Source organism: Oncorhynchus mykiss, chromosome 26, assembly GCF_057628025.1.
Source record: "Oncorhynchus mykiss isolate SJ-2025 chromosome 26, ASM5762802v1, whole genome shotgun sequence".
In the NCBI taxonomy this organism is placed as follows: Eukaryota; Metazoa; Chordata; class Actinopteri; order Salmoniformes; family Salmonidae; genus Oncorhynchus; species Oncorhynchus mykiss.
In genome coordinates, this window is record NC_143047.1 from 43927767 (window position 1) to 43945000 (window position 17234).

Below are 17234 nucleotides of genomic sequence, written 5' to 3' on the forward strand. Positions count from 1 at the left end.
ATCATGCCAGTGTCTGTAATTTTCACGGCTAATTTAGAAGCATCATGACAGTGTCTGTAATCTTCACGGCTAATTTAGAAGCATCATGCCAGTGTCTGTAATTTTCACGGCTAATTTAGAAGCATCATGACAGTCTGTAATCTTCACAGCTAGTTTAGAAGCATCATGACAGTCTGTAATCTTCACAGCTAGTTTAGAAGCATCATGATAGTCTTTAATCTTCACAGCTAGTTTAGAAGCATCATGATAGTCTTTAATCTTCACAGCTCATTTAGAAGCATCATGATAGTCTGTAATCTTCACAGCTCATTTAGAAGCATCATGATAGTCTGTAATCTTCACAGCTAAATTAGAAGCATCATAATAGTCTGTAATCTTCACGGCTAGTTTAGAAGCATCATGATAGTCTGTAATCTTCACGGCTAGTTTAGAAGCATCATGATAGTCTTTAATCTTCACAGCTAGTTTAGAAGCATCATGATAGTCTTTAATCTTCACAGCTAGTTTAGAAAAACATGAAGTAAATTACAGACCATACTCATCCCTGCTGTTCTTTCGTCTTGTTCCTCCTTTAATGCTGAACCATTCTCTCTCTCTCTCTCTCTCTCTCTCTCTCTCTCTCTCTCTCAAGAGGTTTTAGTCATAGCAGATGATTGGCCAACCATCGTCAGAAGTACCTGTAGTGTAGCCAGGTATGTGGTCTCTTATAAGACCTGTCATAGGGCCCTCATGGCCTATTGTTGCTGCTAATGAGTAACGGAATGGTAATGTGTGTTATTGTACGGTTCCCGTTATAATAAACCCGCTGTGACACATACAGTGTGCCTTCAAAAGCTAAAAGGGCTTTTGTTTTAGTTAGTTAGAAGTAACACAAAAGAGGAATGAGTGAAGGAGAAAAGGAGAGATGGGGCAGAGGGGGGAGAGGGGAGGGGGGGTTTAGTAGTCTCGCCCACCAGCCGTCTCTCTCTCTCTGTCCAGACGTCTGGTTTCACAGAGCCTCAGAACGCCTCAGATCCTCCCCTTTACATTGTGGGTCTTCAAAAACGCAAGCAGCAAAGTGATTTAAACAAGGAAGTGAGTTCGGGGAAAATCTGAACAGTACGCATCTTTAGAAAAAGTTTTGTCGTATGAACTTTATCTGCCCGAACTCAGAGTCAAATGGGCTTCCAAAAAAAATGGTCAATGTGATAGAACATGTATTTTGGTTGGTGATTTTCGCCATTTTTCAAGTCCTATCTAATACAGCTGTAGCAGGCTCGCCCCCTCCCCGTTCTCTATTTCAACCACACCCCTTTCAAGTCCTATCTAATACAGCTGTAGCAGGCTTGCCCCCTCCCCCAGCCTCTATTTCAACCACACCCCTTTCAAGTCCCATCTAATACAGCTGTAGCAGGCTCACCCCCTCCCCCGGCCTCTATTTCAACCACACCCCTTTCAAGTCCCATCTAATACAGCTGTAGCAGGCTCTCCCCCTCCCCCGGCCTCTATTTCAACCACACCCCTTTCAAGTCCTATCTAATACAGCTGTAGCAGGCTCACCCCCTCCCCCGGCCTCTATTTCAACCACACCCCTTTCAAGTCCCATCTAATACAGCTGTAGCAGGCTCGCCCCCTCCCCCGGCCTCTATTTCAACCACACCCCTTTCAAGTCCTATCTAATACAGCTGTAGCAGGCTCGCCCCCTCCCCGTTCTCTATTTCAACCACACCCCTTTCAAGTCCCATCTAATACAGCTGTAGCAGGCTCGCCCCCTCCCCCGGCCTCTATTTCAACCACACCCCTTTCAAGTACCATCTAATACAGCTGTAGTATATTCACCCCTTCCCCCGGTCTCTATTTCAACCACACCCCTTTCAAGTCCCATCTAATACAGCTGTAGCAGGCTCGCCCCCTCCCCCGGTCTCTATTTCAACCACACCCCTTTCAAGTACCGTCCTGGTCTCTGTAATTAGTCTGCTGCCTGTCCTGGTCCCTGTAATTAGTCTGCTGCCTGTCCTGGTCTCTGTAATTAGTCTGCTGCCTGTCCTGGTCCCTGTAATTAGTCTGCTGCCTGTCCTGGTCTCTGTAATTAGTCTGCTGCCTGTCCTGGTCCCTGTAATTAGTCTGCTGCCTGTCCTGGTCCCTGTAATTAGTCTGCTGCCTGTCCTGGTCCCTGTAATTAGTCTGCTGCCTGTCCTGGTCTCTGTAATTAGTCTGCTGCCTGTCCTGGTCTCTGTAATTAGTCTGCTGTCTGTCCTGGTCTCTGTAATTAGTCTGCTGCCTGTCCTGGTCCCTGTAATTAGTCTGCTGCCTGTCCTGGTCTCTGTAATTAGTCTGCTGCCTGTCCTGGTCTCTGTAATTAGTCTGCTGCCTGTCCTGGTCTCTGTAATTAGTCTGCTGTCTGTCCTGGTGTCTGTAATTAGTCTGCTGCCTGTCCTGGTCTCTGTAATTAGTCTGCTGCCTGTCCTGGTCTCTGTAATTAGTCTGCTGTCTGTCCTGGTGTCTGTAATTAGTCTGCTGCCTGTCCTGGTCTCTGTAATTAGTATGCTGCCTGTCCTGGCCTCTGTAATTAGTCTGCTGCCTGTCCTGGTCTCTGTAATTAGTCTGCTGCCTGTCCTGGTCTCTGTAATTAGTCTGCTGTCTGTCCTGGTCTCTGTAATTAGTCTGCTGCCTGTCCTGGTCTCTGTAATTAGTCTGCTGCCTGTCCTGGTCTCTGTAATTAGTCTGCTGCCTGTCCTGGCTTCTGTAATTAGTCTGCTGCTTGTCCTGGCTTCTGTAATTAGTCTGTCCTGGTCTCTGTAATTAGTCTGCTGCCTGTCCTGGTCTCTGTAATTAGTCTGCTGCCTGTCCTGGCCTCTGTAATTAGTCTGCTGCCTGTCCTGGCCTCTGTAGTTAGTCTGCTGCCTGTCCTGGTCTCTGTAATTAGTCTGCTGCCTGTCCTGGTCTCTGTAATTAGTCTGCTGCCTGTCCTGGTCTCTGTAATTAGTCTGCTGCCTGTCCTTGCCTCTGTAATTAGTCTGGTGCCTGTCCTGGTCTCTGTAATTAGTCTGCTGCCTGTCCTGGTCTCTGTAATTAGTCTGTCCTGGTCTCTGTAATTAAATTAGTCTGCTGCCTGTCCTGGTCTCTGTAATTAGTCTGTCCTGGTCTCTGTAATTAGTCTGCTGCCTGTCCTGGCCTCTGTAATTAGTCTGCTGCCTGTCCTGGTCTCTGTAATTAGTCTGCTGCCTGTCCTGGTCTCTGTAATTAGTCTGTCCTGGTCTCTGTAATTAGTCTGCTGCCTGTCCTGGTCTCTGTAATTAGTCTGCTGCCTGTCCTGGTCTCTGTAATTAGTCTGTCCTGGTCTCTGTAATTAGTCTGCTGCCTGTCCTGGTCTCTGTAATTAGTCTGCTGCCTGTCCTGGTCTCTGTAATTAGTCTGTCCTGGTCTCTGTAATTAGTCTGCTGCCTGTCCTGGTCTCTGTAATTAGTCTGTCCTGGTCTCTGTAATTAGTCTGCTGCCTGTCCCGGTCTCTGTAATTAGTCTGCTGCCTGTCCTGGTCTCTGTAATTAGTCTGCTGCCTGTCCTGTTCTCTGTAATTAGTCTGCTGCCTGTCCTGGTCTCTGTAATTAGTCTGCTGCCTGTCCTTGCCTCTGTAATTAGTCTGCTGCCTGTCCTGGTCTCTGTAATTAGTCTGCTGCCTGTCCTGGTCTCTGTAATTAGTATGCTGCCTGTCCTGGTATCTGTAATTAGTCTGCTGCCTGTCCTGGTCTCTGTAATTAGTCTATCCTGGTCTCTGTAATTAGTCTGCTGCCTTTCCTGGTCTCTGTAATTAGTCTGCTGCCTGTCCTGGTCTCTGTAATTAGTCTGCTGCCTGTCCTTGCCTCTGTAATTAGTCTGCTGCCTGTCCTGGTATCTGTAATTAGTCTGCTGCCTGTCCTGGTCTCTGTAATTAGTCTGTCCTGGTCTCTGTAATTAGTCTGCTGCCTGTCCTGGTCTCTGTAATTAGTCTGCTGCCTGTCCTGGTCTCTGTAATTAGTCTGCTGCCTGTCCTGGTCTCTGTAATTAGTCTGCTGCCTATCCTGGTCTCTGTAATTAGTCTGTCCTGGTCTCTGTAATTAGTCTGCTGCCTGTCCTGGTCTCTGTAATTAGTCTGTCCTGGTCTCTGTAATTATTCTGCTGCCTGTCCTGGTCTCTGTAATTAGTCTGCTGCCTGTCCTGGTCTCTGTAATTAGTCTGCTGCCTGTCCTTGCCTCTGTAATTAGTCTGCTGCCTGTCCTGGTCTCTGTAATTAGTCTGCTGCCTGTCCTGGTCTATGTAATTAGTCTGTCCTGGTCTCTGTAATTAGTCTGCTGCCTGTCCTGGTCTCTGTAATTAGTCTGTCCTGGTCTCTGTAATTAGTCTGCTGCCTGTCCCGGTCTCTGTAATTAGTCTGCTGCCTGTCCTGGTCTCTGTAATTAGTCTGCTGCCTGTCCTGGTCTCTGGAATTAGTCTGCTGCCTGTCCTGGTCTCTGTAATTAGTCTGCTGCCTGTCCTTGCCTCTGTAATTAGTCTGCTGCCTGTCCTGGTCTCTGTAATTAGTCTGCTGCCTGTCCTGGTCTCTGTAATTAGTCTGTCCTGGTCTCTGTAATTAGTCTGCTGCCTGTCCTGGTCTCTGTAATTAGTCTGTCCTGGTCTCTGTAATTAGTCTGCTGCCTGTCCTGGTCTCTGTAATTAGTCTGCTGCCTGTCCTGGTATCTGTAATTAGTCTGCTGCCTGTCCTGGTCTCTGTAATTAGTCTGTCCTGGTGTCTGTAATTAGTCTGCTGCCTGTCCTGGTCTCTGTAATTAGTCTGCTGCCTGTCCTGGTCTCTGTAATTAGTCTGCTGCCTGTCCTTGCCTCTGTAATTAGTCTGCTGCCTGTCCTGGTCTCTGTAATTAGTCTGCTGCCTGTCCTGGTCTCTGTAATTAGTCTGCTGCCTGTCCTGGTCTCTGTAATTAGTCTGCTGCCTGTCCTTGCCTCTGTAATTAGTCTGCTGCCTGTCCTGGTCTCTGTAATTAGTCTGCTGCCTGTCCTTGCCTCTGTAATTAGTCTGCTGCCTGTCCTGGTCTCTGTAATTAGTCTGCTGCCTGTCCTGGTCTCTGTAATTAGTCTGTCCCGGTCTCTGTAATTAGTCTGCTGCCTGTCCTGGTCTCTGTAATTAGTCTGCTGCCTGTCCTGGTCTCTGTAATTAGTCTGCTGCCTGTCCTGGTCTCTGTAATTAGTCTGCTGCCTGTCCTTGCCTCTGTAATTAGTCTGCTGCCTGTCCTGGTCTCTGTAATTAGTCTGCTGCCTGTCCTGGTCTCTGTAATTAGTCTGTCCTGGTCTCTGTAATTAGTCTGCTGCCTGTCCTGGTCTCTGTAATTAGTCTGTCCTGGTCTCTGTAATTAGTCTGCTGCCTGTCCTGGTCTCTGTAATTAGTCTGCTGCCTGTCCTGGTCTCTGTAATTAGTCTGCTGCCTGTCCTTGCCTCTGTAATTAGTCTGCTGCCTGTCCTGGTCTCTGTAATTAGTCTGCTGCCTGTCCTGGTCTCTGTAATTAGTCTGTCCTGGTCTCTCTAATTAGTCTGCTGCCTGTCCTGGTCTCTGTAATTAGTCTGTCCTGGTCTCTGTAATTAGTCTGCTGCCTGTCCTGGCCTCTGTAATTAGTCTGCTGCCTGTCCTGGTCTCTGTAATTAGTCTGCTGCTTGTCCTGGTCTCTGTAATTAGTCTGTCCTGGTCTCTGTAATTAGTCTGCTGCCTGTCCTGGTCTCTGTAATTAGTCTGCTGCCTGTCCTGGTCCCTGTAATTAGTCTGCTGCCTGTCCTGGTCTCTGTAATTAGTCTGATGCCTGTCTTGGTCTCTGTAATTAATCTTCTGCCTGTCCTGGTCCCTGTAATTAGTCTGCTGCTTGTCCTGGTCCCTGTAATTAGCCTGCTGCCTGTCCTGGTCCCTGTAATTAGTCTGCTGCCTGTCCTGGCCTCTGTAATTAGTCTGCTGCCTGTCCTGGTCTCCATATTTAGTCTGCTGCCTGTCCTGGCCTCTGTAATTAGTCTGCTGCCTGTCCTGGTCTCTGTAATTAATCTTCTGCCTGTCCTGGTCCCTGTAATTAGTCTGCTGCCTGTCCTGGCCCCTGTAATTAGTCTGCTGTCTGTCCTGGTCTCTGTAATTAGTCTGCTGCCTGTCCTGGTCCCTGTAATAAGTCTGCTGCCTGTCCTGGCCTCTGTAATTAGTCTGCTGCCTGTCCTGGTCTCTGTAATTAGTCTGCTGCCTGTCCTGGTCTCTGTAATTAGTCTGCTGATTCTCTCTACTTCTCCTCTGGTGAATAATAGAAGCGGTGTGATGATAAAAACTTTTACAGAGGTGGGAGGTAAGAGATGAGAAATAGAAAGAGAGAGAGACAGAGACAGAGAGAGAGACAGAGAGAGAGAGAGACAAAGAGACAGAGAGAAAGAGACAGAGAGACAGAGAGCGAGAGAGAGATAGAGGGAGACAGAGAGAGACAGAGAGAGAGAGAGAGAGAGAGAGAGAGACAGAGAGAGAGAGACAGACAGAGAGAGAGAGACAGAGAGCGAGAGAGAGAGAGAGAGAGGCATGGGCAGTCACTGGCAGAGCATGACGCAATGTGTGTGTGTGTGTGTGTGTGAGAGACAAGGAGAGAAAGACAGAGAGAGAGAGAGAGAGAGAGAGAGAAAGAGAGACAGAGAGAGAGAGACAGAGAGACAGAGAGAGAGAAAGAGAGACAGAGAGAGAGAGACAAGGTAATTGATGGTCCTGTCTCGTCACTGCTCTGTCCCACACTCTGCTCAATATCAATGAAACATTTAACAGGAACAGTAGACTCCCCCTTGACACTCGCTTGCTGGGAAATAAAGTTGTACAACTTTACAAGTCTCTCAGACTGTCTCTGTCTGGTTCAACAACCGCTTCCAGGGTCTCCTCTGATCTTCAGTTGAGTCTCATCCCCAATGGCACCCTTTTCCCTTTATAGTGCACTACTTTAGACCAGAGCCCTATGGGTAGTAGTGCACTACTTTAGACCAGAGCCCTATGGGTAGTAGTGCACTACTTTAGACCAGAGCCCTATGGGTAGTAGTGCACTACTTTAGACCAGAGCCCTATGGGTAGTAGTGCACTACTTTAGACCAGAGCCCTATGGGTAGTAGTGCACTACTTTAGACCAGAGCCCTATGGGTAGTAGTGCACTACTTTTGACCAGAGCCCTGTGGGGAGTAGTGCACTACTTTAGACCAGAGCCCTATGGGTAGTAGTGCACTACTTTAGACCAGAGCCCTATGGGTAGTAGTGCACTACTTTTGACCAGAGCCCTATGGGTAGTAGTGCACTACTTTTGACCAGAGCCCTATGGGTAGTAGTGCACTACTTTAGACCAGAGCCCTATGGGTAGTAGTGCACTACTTTTGACCAGAGCCCTATGGGTAGTAGTGCACTATAAAGGAAGTAGGGTGCAATTTGGGAAGCAGGTATCCGTTTCCTCAGTTGGTTTCTTTGCCAGCAGGACTCAAATGTAGGTCTGCGTTTGGGATCGCTACAGTCAGGTTGTGTTTGTACTGAACGCTGCTGCTTCCAGCATCGATTAAGAACGACTGAGGAAGAAACCAGGCCCCAATGTGATGACATCACACTACACTTGTCTTTAAAGTCAATTTCCCTGATGTTTGTGGATATAGTTTCTCTGGCCAAAACTCAGCTGATGCTAATTGAATCTGACTTGGTCCAAATAGGCTACTGTATGATGGAATTTGAAGGAAAAATCCAAATTCAGACTATTTGACTAAACACGGCCTTTAACATAGCAGAAGTGTGTGTGTGTGTTCTCTCTGTTTGTTTCGGGGTGCTGTCTCAGTATTAGAGTAAAATAGTCTATCTAGAAACATAGAAACATCACAGAGAAGCTTAGCGGGCCAGTCAGCATGGATGGAGAGATGTCATGTTTAATGATTTGTGTACCTCACTCTCCAGGTTGTCATGTTTAATGTTTTGTGTTCCCCTCTCTGTCTGTCTGTCTCTATCTCTCTCTCTCCAGGTTGTCATGTTTAATGTTTTGTGTTCCCCTCTCTGTCTGTCTGTCTCTATCTCTCTCTCTCCAGGTTGTCATGTTTAATGTTTTGTGTTCCCCCCTCTCTGTCTGTCTCTACTCTCTCTCTCCAGGTTGTCATGTTTAATGATTTGTGTTCCCCTCTCTGTCTGTCTGTCTCTATCTCTCTCTCTCCAGGTTGTCATGTTTAATGTTTTGTGTTCCCCTCTCTGTCTGTCTGTCTCTATCTCTCTCTCTCCAGGTTGTCATGTTTAATGTTTTGTGTTCCCCCCTCTCTGTCTGTCTCTACTCTCTCTCTCCAGGTTGTCATGTTTAATGTTTTGTGTTCCCCTCTCTGTCTGTCTGTCTCTATCTCTCTCTCTCCAGGTTGTCATGTTTAATGTTTTGTGTTCCCCTCTCTCTCTGTCTGTCTCTACTCTCTCTCTCCAGGTTGTCATGTTTAATGATTTGTGTTCCCCTCTCTGTCTGTCTGTCTCTATCTCTCTCTCTCCAGGTTGTCATGTTTAATGTTTTGTGTTCCCCTCTCTGTCTGTCTGTCTCTATCTCTCTCTCTCCAGGTTGTCATGTTTAATGTTTTGTGTTCCCCCCTCTCTCTGTCTGTCTCTACTCTCTCTCTCCAGGTTGTCATGTTTAATGATGTGTGTTCCCCCCTCTCTCTGTCTGTCTCTACTCTCTCTCTCCAGGTTGTCATGTTTAATGATGTGTGTTCCCCCCTCTCTCTGTCTGTCTCTACTCTCTCTCTCCAGGTTGTCATGTTTAATGATGTGTGTTCCCCCCTCTCTCTGTCTGTCTCTACTCTCTCTCTCCAGGTTGTCATGTTTAATTATGTGTGTTCCCCCTCTCTCTGTCTGTCTCTACTCTCTCTCTCTCCAGGTTGTCATGTTTAATGATGTGTGTTCCCCCCTCTCTCTGTCTGTCTCTACTCTCTCTCTCCAGGTTGTCATGTTTAATGATGTGTGTTCCCCCCTCTCTCTGTCTGTCTCTACTCTCTCTCTCCAGGTTGTCATGTTTAATGATGTGTGTTTCCCTCTCTCTCTGTCTGTCTCTACTCTCTCTCTCCAGGTTGTCATGTTTAATGATGTGTGTTCCCCCCTCTCTCTGTCTGTCTCTACTCTCTCTCTCCAGGTTGTCGTGTTTAATGATTTGTGTTCCCCCCTCTCTCTGTCTGTCTCTATCTCTCTCTCTCCAGGTTGTCATGTTTAATGTTTTGTGTACCTCTCTCTCCAGGTTGTCATGTTTAATGTTTTGTGTTCCCCTCTCTGTCTGTCTGTCTCTATCTCTCTCTCTCCAGGTTGTCATGTTTAATGTTTTGTGTTCCCCTCTCTGTCTGTCTGTCTCTATCTCTCTCTCTCCAGGTTGTCATGTTTAATGTTTTGTGTTCCCCCCTCTCTGTCTGTCTCTACTCTCTCTCTCCAGGTTGTCATGTTTAATGATTTGTGTTCCCCTCTCTGTCTGTCTGTCTCTATCTCTCTCTCTCCAGGTTGTCATGTTTAATGTTTTGTGTTCCCCTCTCTGTCTGTCTGTCTCTATCTCTCTCTCTCCAGGTTGTCATGTTTAATGTTTTGTGTTCCCCCCTCTCTGTCTGTCTCTACTCTCTCTCTCCAGGTTGTCATGTTTAATGTTTTGTGTTCCCCTCTCTGTCTGTCTGTCTCTATCTCTCTCTCTCCAGGTTGTCATGTTTAATGTTTTGTGTTCCCCTCTCTCTCTGTCTGTCTCTACTCTCTCTCTCCAGGTTGTCATGTTTAATGATTTGTGTTCCCCTCTCTGTCTGTCTGTCTCTATCTCTCTCTCTCCAGGTTGTCATGTTTAATGTTTTGTGTTCCCCTCTCTGTCTGTCTGTCTCTATCTCTCTCTCTCCAGGTTGTCATGTTTAATGTTTTGTGTTCCCCCCTCTCTCTGTCTGTCTCTACTCTCTCTCTCCAGGTTGTCATGTTTAATGATGTGTGTTCCCCCCTCTCTCTGTCTGTCTCTACTCTCTCTCTCCAGGTTGTCATGTTTAATGATGTGTGTTCCCCCCTCTCTCTGTCTGTCTCTACTCTCTCTCTCCAGGTTGTCATGTTTAATGATGTGTGTTCCCCCCTCTCTCTGTCTGTCTCTACTCTCTCTCTCCAGGTTGTCATGTTTAATTATGTGTGTTCCCCCTCTCTCTGTCTGTCTCTACTCTCTCTCTCTCCAGGTTGTCATGTTTAATGATGTGTGTTCCCCCCTCTCTCTGTCTGTCTCTACTCTCTCTCTCCAGGTTGTCATGTTTAATGATGTGTGTTCCCCCCTCTCTCTGTCTGTCTCTACTCTCTCTCTCCAGGTTGTCATGTTTAATGATGTGTGTTTCCCTCTCTCTCTGTCTGTCTCTACTCTCTCTCTCCAGGTTGTCATGTTTAATGATGTGTGTTCCCCCCTCTCTCTGTCTGTCTCTACTCTCTCTCTCCAGGTTGTCGTGTTTAATGATTTGTGTTCCCCCCTCTCTCTGTCTGTCTCTATCTCTCTCTCTCCAGGTTGTCATGTTTAATGTTTTGTGTACCTCTCTCTCCAGGTTGTCATGTTTAATGTGTTGTGTTCCCCTCTCTCTCTGTCTGTCTCTACTCTCTCTCCAGGTTTTCATGTTTAATGTTTTGTGTACCTCTCTCTCCAGGTTGTCATGTTTAATGTTTTGTGTAGCTCTCTCTCTCTGTCTGTCTCTACTCTCTCTCTCCAGGTTTTCATGTTTAATGTTTTGTGTACCTCTCTCTCCAGGTTGTCATGCTTAATGTTTTGTGTAGCTCTCTCTCTCTGTCTGTCTCTACTCTCTCTCTCCAGGTTGTCATGTTTAATGATGTGTGTTTCCCCCCTCTCTCTGTCTGTCTCTACTCTCTCTCTCCAGGTTGTCATGTTTAATGTTTTGTGTACCTCTCTCTCTCCAGGTTGTCATGTTTAATGTTTTGTGTTCCCCTCTCTCTCTGTCTGTCTCTACTCTCTCTCTCCAGGTTGTCATGTTTAATGATGTGTGTTCCCCCCTCTCTCTGTCTGTCTCTACTCTCTCTCTCCAGGTTGTCATGTTTAATGTTTTGTGTTCCCCTCTCTCTGTCTGTCTCTATCTCTCTCTCTCCAGGTTGTCATGTTTAATGTTTTGTGTTCCCCTCTCTCTGTCTGTCTCTATCTCTCTCTCTCCAGGTTGTCATGTTTAATGTGTTGTGTTCCCCTCTCTCTCTGTCTGTCTCTACTCTCTCTCTCCAGGTTGTCATGTTTAATGTTTTGTGTACCTCTCTCTCTCCAGGTTGTCATGTTTAATGTTTTGTGTTCCCCTCTCTCTCTGTCTGTCTCTACTCTCTCTCTCCAGGTTGTCATGTTTAATGATGTGTGTTCCCCCCTCTCTCTGTCTGTCTCTACTCTCTCTCTCCAGGTTGTCATGTTTAATGATGTGTGTTTCCCCCTCTCTCTGTCTGTCTCTACTCTCTCTCTCCAGGTTGTCATGTTTAATGATGTGTGTTCCCCCCTCTCTCTGTCTGTCTCTACTCTCTCTCTCCAGGTTGTCATGTTTAATGATGTGTGTTCCCCCCTCTCTCTGTCTGTCTCTACTCTCTCTCTCCAGGTTGTCATGTTTAATGTTTTGTGTACCTCTCTCTCTGTCTGTCTCTATCTCTCTCTCTCCAGGTTGTCATGTTTAATGATGTGTGTTCCCCCCTCTCTCTGTCTGTCTCTACTCTCTCTCTCTCCAGGTTGTCATGTTTAATGTTTTGTGTACCTCTCTCTCTGTCTGTCTCTATCTCTCTCTCTCCAGGTTGTCATGTTTAATGTGTTGTGTTCCCCCCTCTCTCTGTCTGTCTCTACTCTCTCTCCAGGTTGTCATGTTTAATGTTTGTGTACCTCTCTCTCCAGGTTGTCATGTTTAATGTTTTGTGTACCTCTCTCTCTGTCTGTCTCTACTCTCTCTCTCCAGGTTGTCATGTTTAATGATGTGTGTTCCCCTCTCTCTGTCTGTCTCTACTCTCTCTCTCCAGGTTGTCATGTTTAATGTTTTGTGTACCTCTCTCTCCAGGTTGTCATGTTTAATGATGTGTGTTCCCCTCTCTCTGTCTGTCTCTACTCTCTCTCTCCAGGTTATCATGTTTAATGTGTTGTGTTCCCCTCTCTCTCTCTCTCTCTCTCTCTCTCTCCAGGTTGTCATGTTTAATGTTTGTGTACCTCTCTCTCTCTCTCTCTCTCTCCAGGTTATCATGTTTAATGTTTGTGTACCTCTCTCTCTCTCTCTCTCTCTCTCTCTCTCTCTCTCTCTCTCTCTCCAGGTTGTCAGGCTGACTTCTGGGGCCCCCACTGCACTAACCGGTGCCAGTGTCAGAACCGGGCCCAGTGTAACCCCATCACGGGGGCGTGTGTGTGTACGGACGGGTACCAGGGCTGGCGCTGTGAGGAGCTGTGCGAGGCGGGGCTCTATGGGAAGGGATGCCAGCTAGAGTGCCAGTGTCTCAACGGTGCCACCTGCCATCACGAGACCGGAGAGTGCCTCTGTGCACCGGGATACACCGGGGCTATGTGAGTGTCTTCAGTCACCTACCTCATCAGTCTATGACCCTATGACCCTCATGACACCTACTGTTTCCTGGTTGTTGTGTAGGGCTTTGTTATCAGGGGCTCCAGGTAATAGATAGGAGATCGATTTAAGTAGATGGGATGTCTCATCTGTTTACCGGGGCTATGTGAGTGTCTTCAGTCACCTACCTCATCAGTCTATGACCATCATGACACCTACTGTTTCCTGGTTGTTGTGTAGGGGTTTGTTATCAGGGGCTCCAGGTAATAGATAGGAGATTGATTTAAGTTGATGGGATGACTCATCTGTTTACCGGGGCATTAATAGATAGGAAATCGATTTAAGTAGATGGGATGTCTCATCTGTTTACCGGGGCTATGTGAGTGTCTTCAGTCACCTACCTCATCAGTCTATGACCATCATGACACCTACTGTTTCCTGGTTGTTGTGTAGGGGTTTGTTATCAGGGGCTCCAGGTAATAGATAGGAGATCGATTCAAGTTGATGGGATGACTCATCTGTTTACCGGGGCATTGTGAGTGTCTGCACTTTTCCCTCACTGTTAACTGGTTATCTTATCTACTGTTCTCCTCTGGTCCTGGTTGAACAATGAATCTGAAAGTGTATATGCTGTTTAACATTGGTAGTCAAAGTGACAACAATATATACAGTACCAGTCTGTTTGGATACACCTACTCATTCAAGGGCTTTTCTTAATTTTGACTATTTTCTACATTGTAGAATAATAGTGAAGACATCAAAACTATGAAATAACACATATGGAATTGTATAGTAACCAAAAAAGCGTAAAACAAATGAAAATATATTTTTATATTTTAAATTCTTCAAAGTAGCCGCCCTTTGCCTTGATGACAGCTTTGCACACTCTTGGCTATTCTCTCAACCAGCTTCATGAGGAATGCTTTTCCAACAGTCTTGAAGGCGTTCCCACATATGCTGAGCACTTGTTGGCTGTTTTTCCTTCACTCTGTGGTCCAACTCATCCCAAACCATCTCAGTCGGGTTGAGGTCGGGTGATTGTGGAGGCCAGGTAATCTGATGCAGCACTCCATCACTCCCATTGGCCAAATAGCCCTTACACAGCCTGGATGTATGTTTTGGGTCATTGTCCTGTTGAAAAACAAATGATAGCCCCACTAAGCTCAAACCAGATGGGATGGCGTATCGCTGCAGAATACTGTGGTAGCCATGCTGTTTAAGTGTGCCTTGAATTCTAAATAAATCACAGACAGTGTCAACAAAAAAGCACCCACACCACACCATCACACCTCCTCCTCCATGCTTCACGGTGGGAACCACACATGCAGAGATCATCTGTTTACCTACAGTACTCTGCGTCACAAAGGCACAGCGGTTGGAACCAAAAATCTCAAATTTGGACTCATCAGACCAAAGGACAGATTTCCACCAGTCTAATGTTCATTGCTTGTGTTTCTTGGCCCAAGCAAGTCTCTTCTTCTGATTGGTGTCCTTTAGTAGTGGTTTCTTTGCAGCACTTCGACTATGAAGGCCTGATTCACACAGTCTCCTTTGAACAGTTGATGTTGAGATGTGTCTGTTACTTGAACTCTGTGAAGCATTTATTTGGGCTGCAATCTGAGGTGCAGTTAACTCAAATGAACTGATCCTCTGCAGCAGAGGTAACTCTGGGTCTTCCTTTCCTGTGTCGGTCCTTGTGAGAGTTTGATCATAGCGCTTGATGGTTTTTGCGACTGCATTTGAAGAAACTCAAAGTTAAAGAAATGTTCCACATTGACTGACTTTCATGTCTTAAAGTAATGATGGACTGTAATTTCTCTTTGCTTATTTGAGCTGTTCTTGCCATAATATGGACTTGGTCTTTTACCAAATAGGGCTACCTTCTGTATACCACCCCTACCTTGTCACAACACAACTGATTGGCTCAAACACATTAAGAAGGAAAGAAATTCCACAAATGAACTTTTAACAAGGCACACCTGTTAATTGAAATGCATTCCAGGTTACTACCTCATGGAGCTGGTTGAGAGAATACAAAGATTGTTGCAAAGCTGTCATCAAGGCAAAGGGTGGCTACTTTGAAGAATCTCGAATATAATTAGATTTGTTTAACACTTTTTTCTGTTACTACATGATTCCATATGTGTTCTTTCAAAGTTTTGATGTCTTCACTATCATTCTACAATGTAGAAAATAGTAAAAATAAAGAAAAAAACCTTGAATGAGTAGATGTGTCCAAACAGACTGGTACTGTATATACATACATATATAACAACTGTACATGTAACGATTGCGCTTAGAGTCGAGAATCAAGTTCAGGAAGTGAGTGTTTTAATTAATATAAGAAACAACGAACAGGAAACACATACAACGCACCGACATGAAAACAGAGTCAATAACACCTGAGGAAAGAACCAAGGGGACTGACAGATATAGGGAAGGTAATCAAGGAGGTGATGGAGTCCAGGTGAGTGTCATGAGGCGCAGGTGCGCGAGACGATGGTGACAGGTGTGTGGGATAATCAGCAGCCTGAAGACCTAGAGGCCGGAGGGGGAGTAAACGTGACAATAGTGTATATGTAACAACTATACATGTATATAACAGTGGTAGACAGTGGAGTTGGGTAAGACACATACAGATCAGATACCAGGCTATATGTAGGTGCTTCAGTACATTACACAGTTCAGATCAGATACCAGGCTATATGTGGGTGCTTCAGTACATTACACAGTTCAGACCAGATACCAGGCTATATGTGGGTGCTTCAGTACATTACATTACACAGTTCAGATCAGATACCAGGCTATATGTAGGTGCTTCAGTACATTACACAGTTCAGATCAGATACCAGGCTACATGTGGGTGCTTCAGTACATTACACAGTTCAGATCAGATACCAGGCTATATGTTGGTGCTTCAGTACATTACACAGTTCAGATCAGATACCAGGCTATATGTAGGTGCTTCAGTACATTACACAGTTCAGATCAGATACCAGGCTATATGTGGGTGCTTCAGTACATTACACAGTTCAGATCAGATACCAGGCTATATGTGGGTGCTTCAGTACATTACACAGTTCAGATCAGATACCAGGCTATATGTAGGTGCTTCAGTACATTACACAGTTCAGATCAGATACCAGGCTATATGTGGGTGCTTCAGTACATTACACAGTTCAGATCAGATACCAGGCTATATGTGGGTGCTTCAGTACATTACACAGTTCAGACCAGATACCAGGCTATATGTGGGTGCTTCAGTACATTACACAGTTCAGATCAGATACCAGGCTATATGTGGGTGCTTCAGTACATTACACAGTTCAGATCAGATACCAGGCTATATGTGTGTACTTCAGTACATTACACAGTTCAGACCATATACCAGGCTATATGTGGGTGCTTCAGTACATTACACAGTTCAGACCATATACCAGGCTACATGTGGGTGCTTCAGTACATAACACAGTTCAGATCAGATACCAGGCTACATGTGGGTGCTTCAGTACATTACACAGTTCAGATCAGATACCAGGCTATATGTGGGTACTTCAGTACATTACATTACACAGTTCAGATCAGATACCAGGCTATATGTAGGTGCTTCAGTACATTACACAGTTCAGATCAGATACCAGGCTACATGTGGGTGCTTCAGTACATTACACAGTTCAGGTGGGTCTCATGATGTCTCCACTGGTCTCTTTCTGTGTCCCCTTCAGCTGTGGTGAGCGGTGTCCCTCTGGTAGTCATGGCGCCCAGTGTGAGCTGCGTTGCCCGTGTCAGAACGGTGGAACGTGCCATCACGTCACGGGGGAGTGCTCCTGCCCCGCTGGATGGATGGTACGACCCAGACACCAGACACCACACATCATTACACCATTACATACTCTCCTTTCTACAGCTTTATTCACAGCCCACAGTGTTCTCAGAAACCACAACATGTACCACAGACTACCAGACTACTGTGGTAGTGTTCTCAGAAACCACAACATGTACCACGGACTAACAGTCTACTGTGGTAGTGTTCTCAGAAACCACAACATGTACCACAGACTACCAGTCTACTGTGGTAGTGTTCCCAGAAACCACAACATGTACCACAGACTAACGGTCTACTGTGGTAGTGTTCTCAGAAACCACAACATGTACCACGGACTAAAAGTCTACTGTGGTAGTGTTCTCAGAAACCACAACATGTACCACAGACTAACAGTCTACTGTGGTAGTGTTCCCAGAAACCACAACATGTACCGCAGACTACCAGTCTACTGTGGTAGTGTTCCCAGAAACCACAACATGTACCGCAGACTACCAGTCTACTGTGGTAGTGTTCCCAGAAACCACAACATGTACCGCAGACTACCAGTCTACTGTGGTAGTGGTCTCAGAAACCACCACATGTACCACAGACTACCAGTCTACTGTGGTAGTGTTGCCAGAAACCACAACATGTACCACAGACTAACAGTCTACTGTGATAGTGTTCTCAGAAACCACAACATGTACCGCAGACTACCAGTCTACTGTGGTAGTGTTGCCAGAAACCACAACATGTACCACAGACTACCAGTCTACTGTGGTAGTGTTGCCAGAAACCACAACATGTACCACAGACTACCAGTCTACTGTGGTAGTGTTGCCAGAAACCACAACATGTACCACAGACTACCAGTCTACTGTGGTAGTGTTGCCAGAAACCACAACATGTACCACAG

At 46.0% G+C, this 17234-nt stretch overlaps 1 protein-coding gene across 2 annotated transcripts in view; it reads left to right on the top strand.

The window, feature by feature from the left end:
- The window catches only part of LOC118964977 (multiple epidermal growth factor-like domains protein 11), a 388319-nt gene that overhangs the window by 228917 nt on the left and 142168 nt on the right, over nt 1–17234 (top strand). For both annotated transcript variants that reach the window (XM_090223210.1, XM_090223211.1), the window contains exons 7-8: nt 12269–12515; nt 16239–16359. In XM_090223210.1, coding sequence (XP_090079336.1) covers nt 12269–12515; nt 16239–16359 — 368 coding nt within the window. The remainder of the gene's footprint in view (nt 1–12268; nt 12516–16238; nt 16360–17234) is intronic.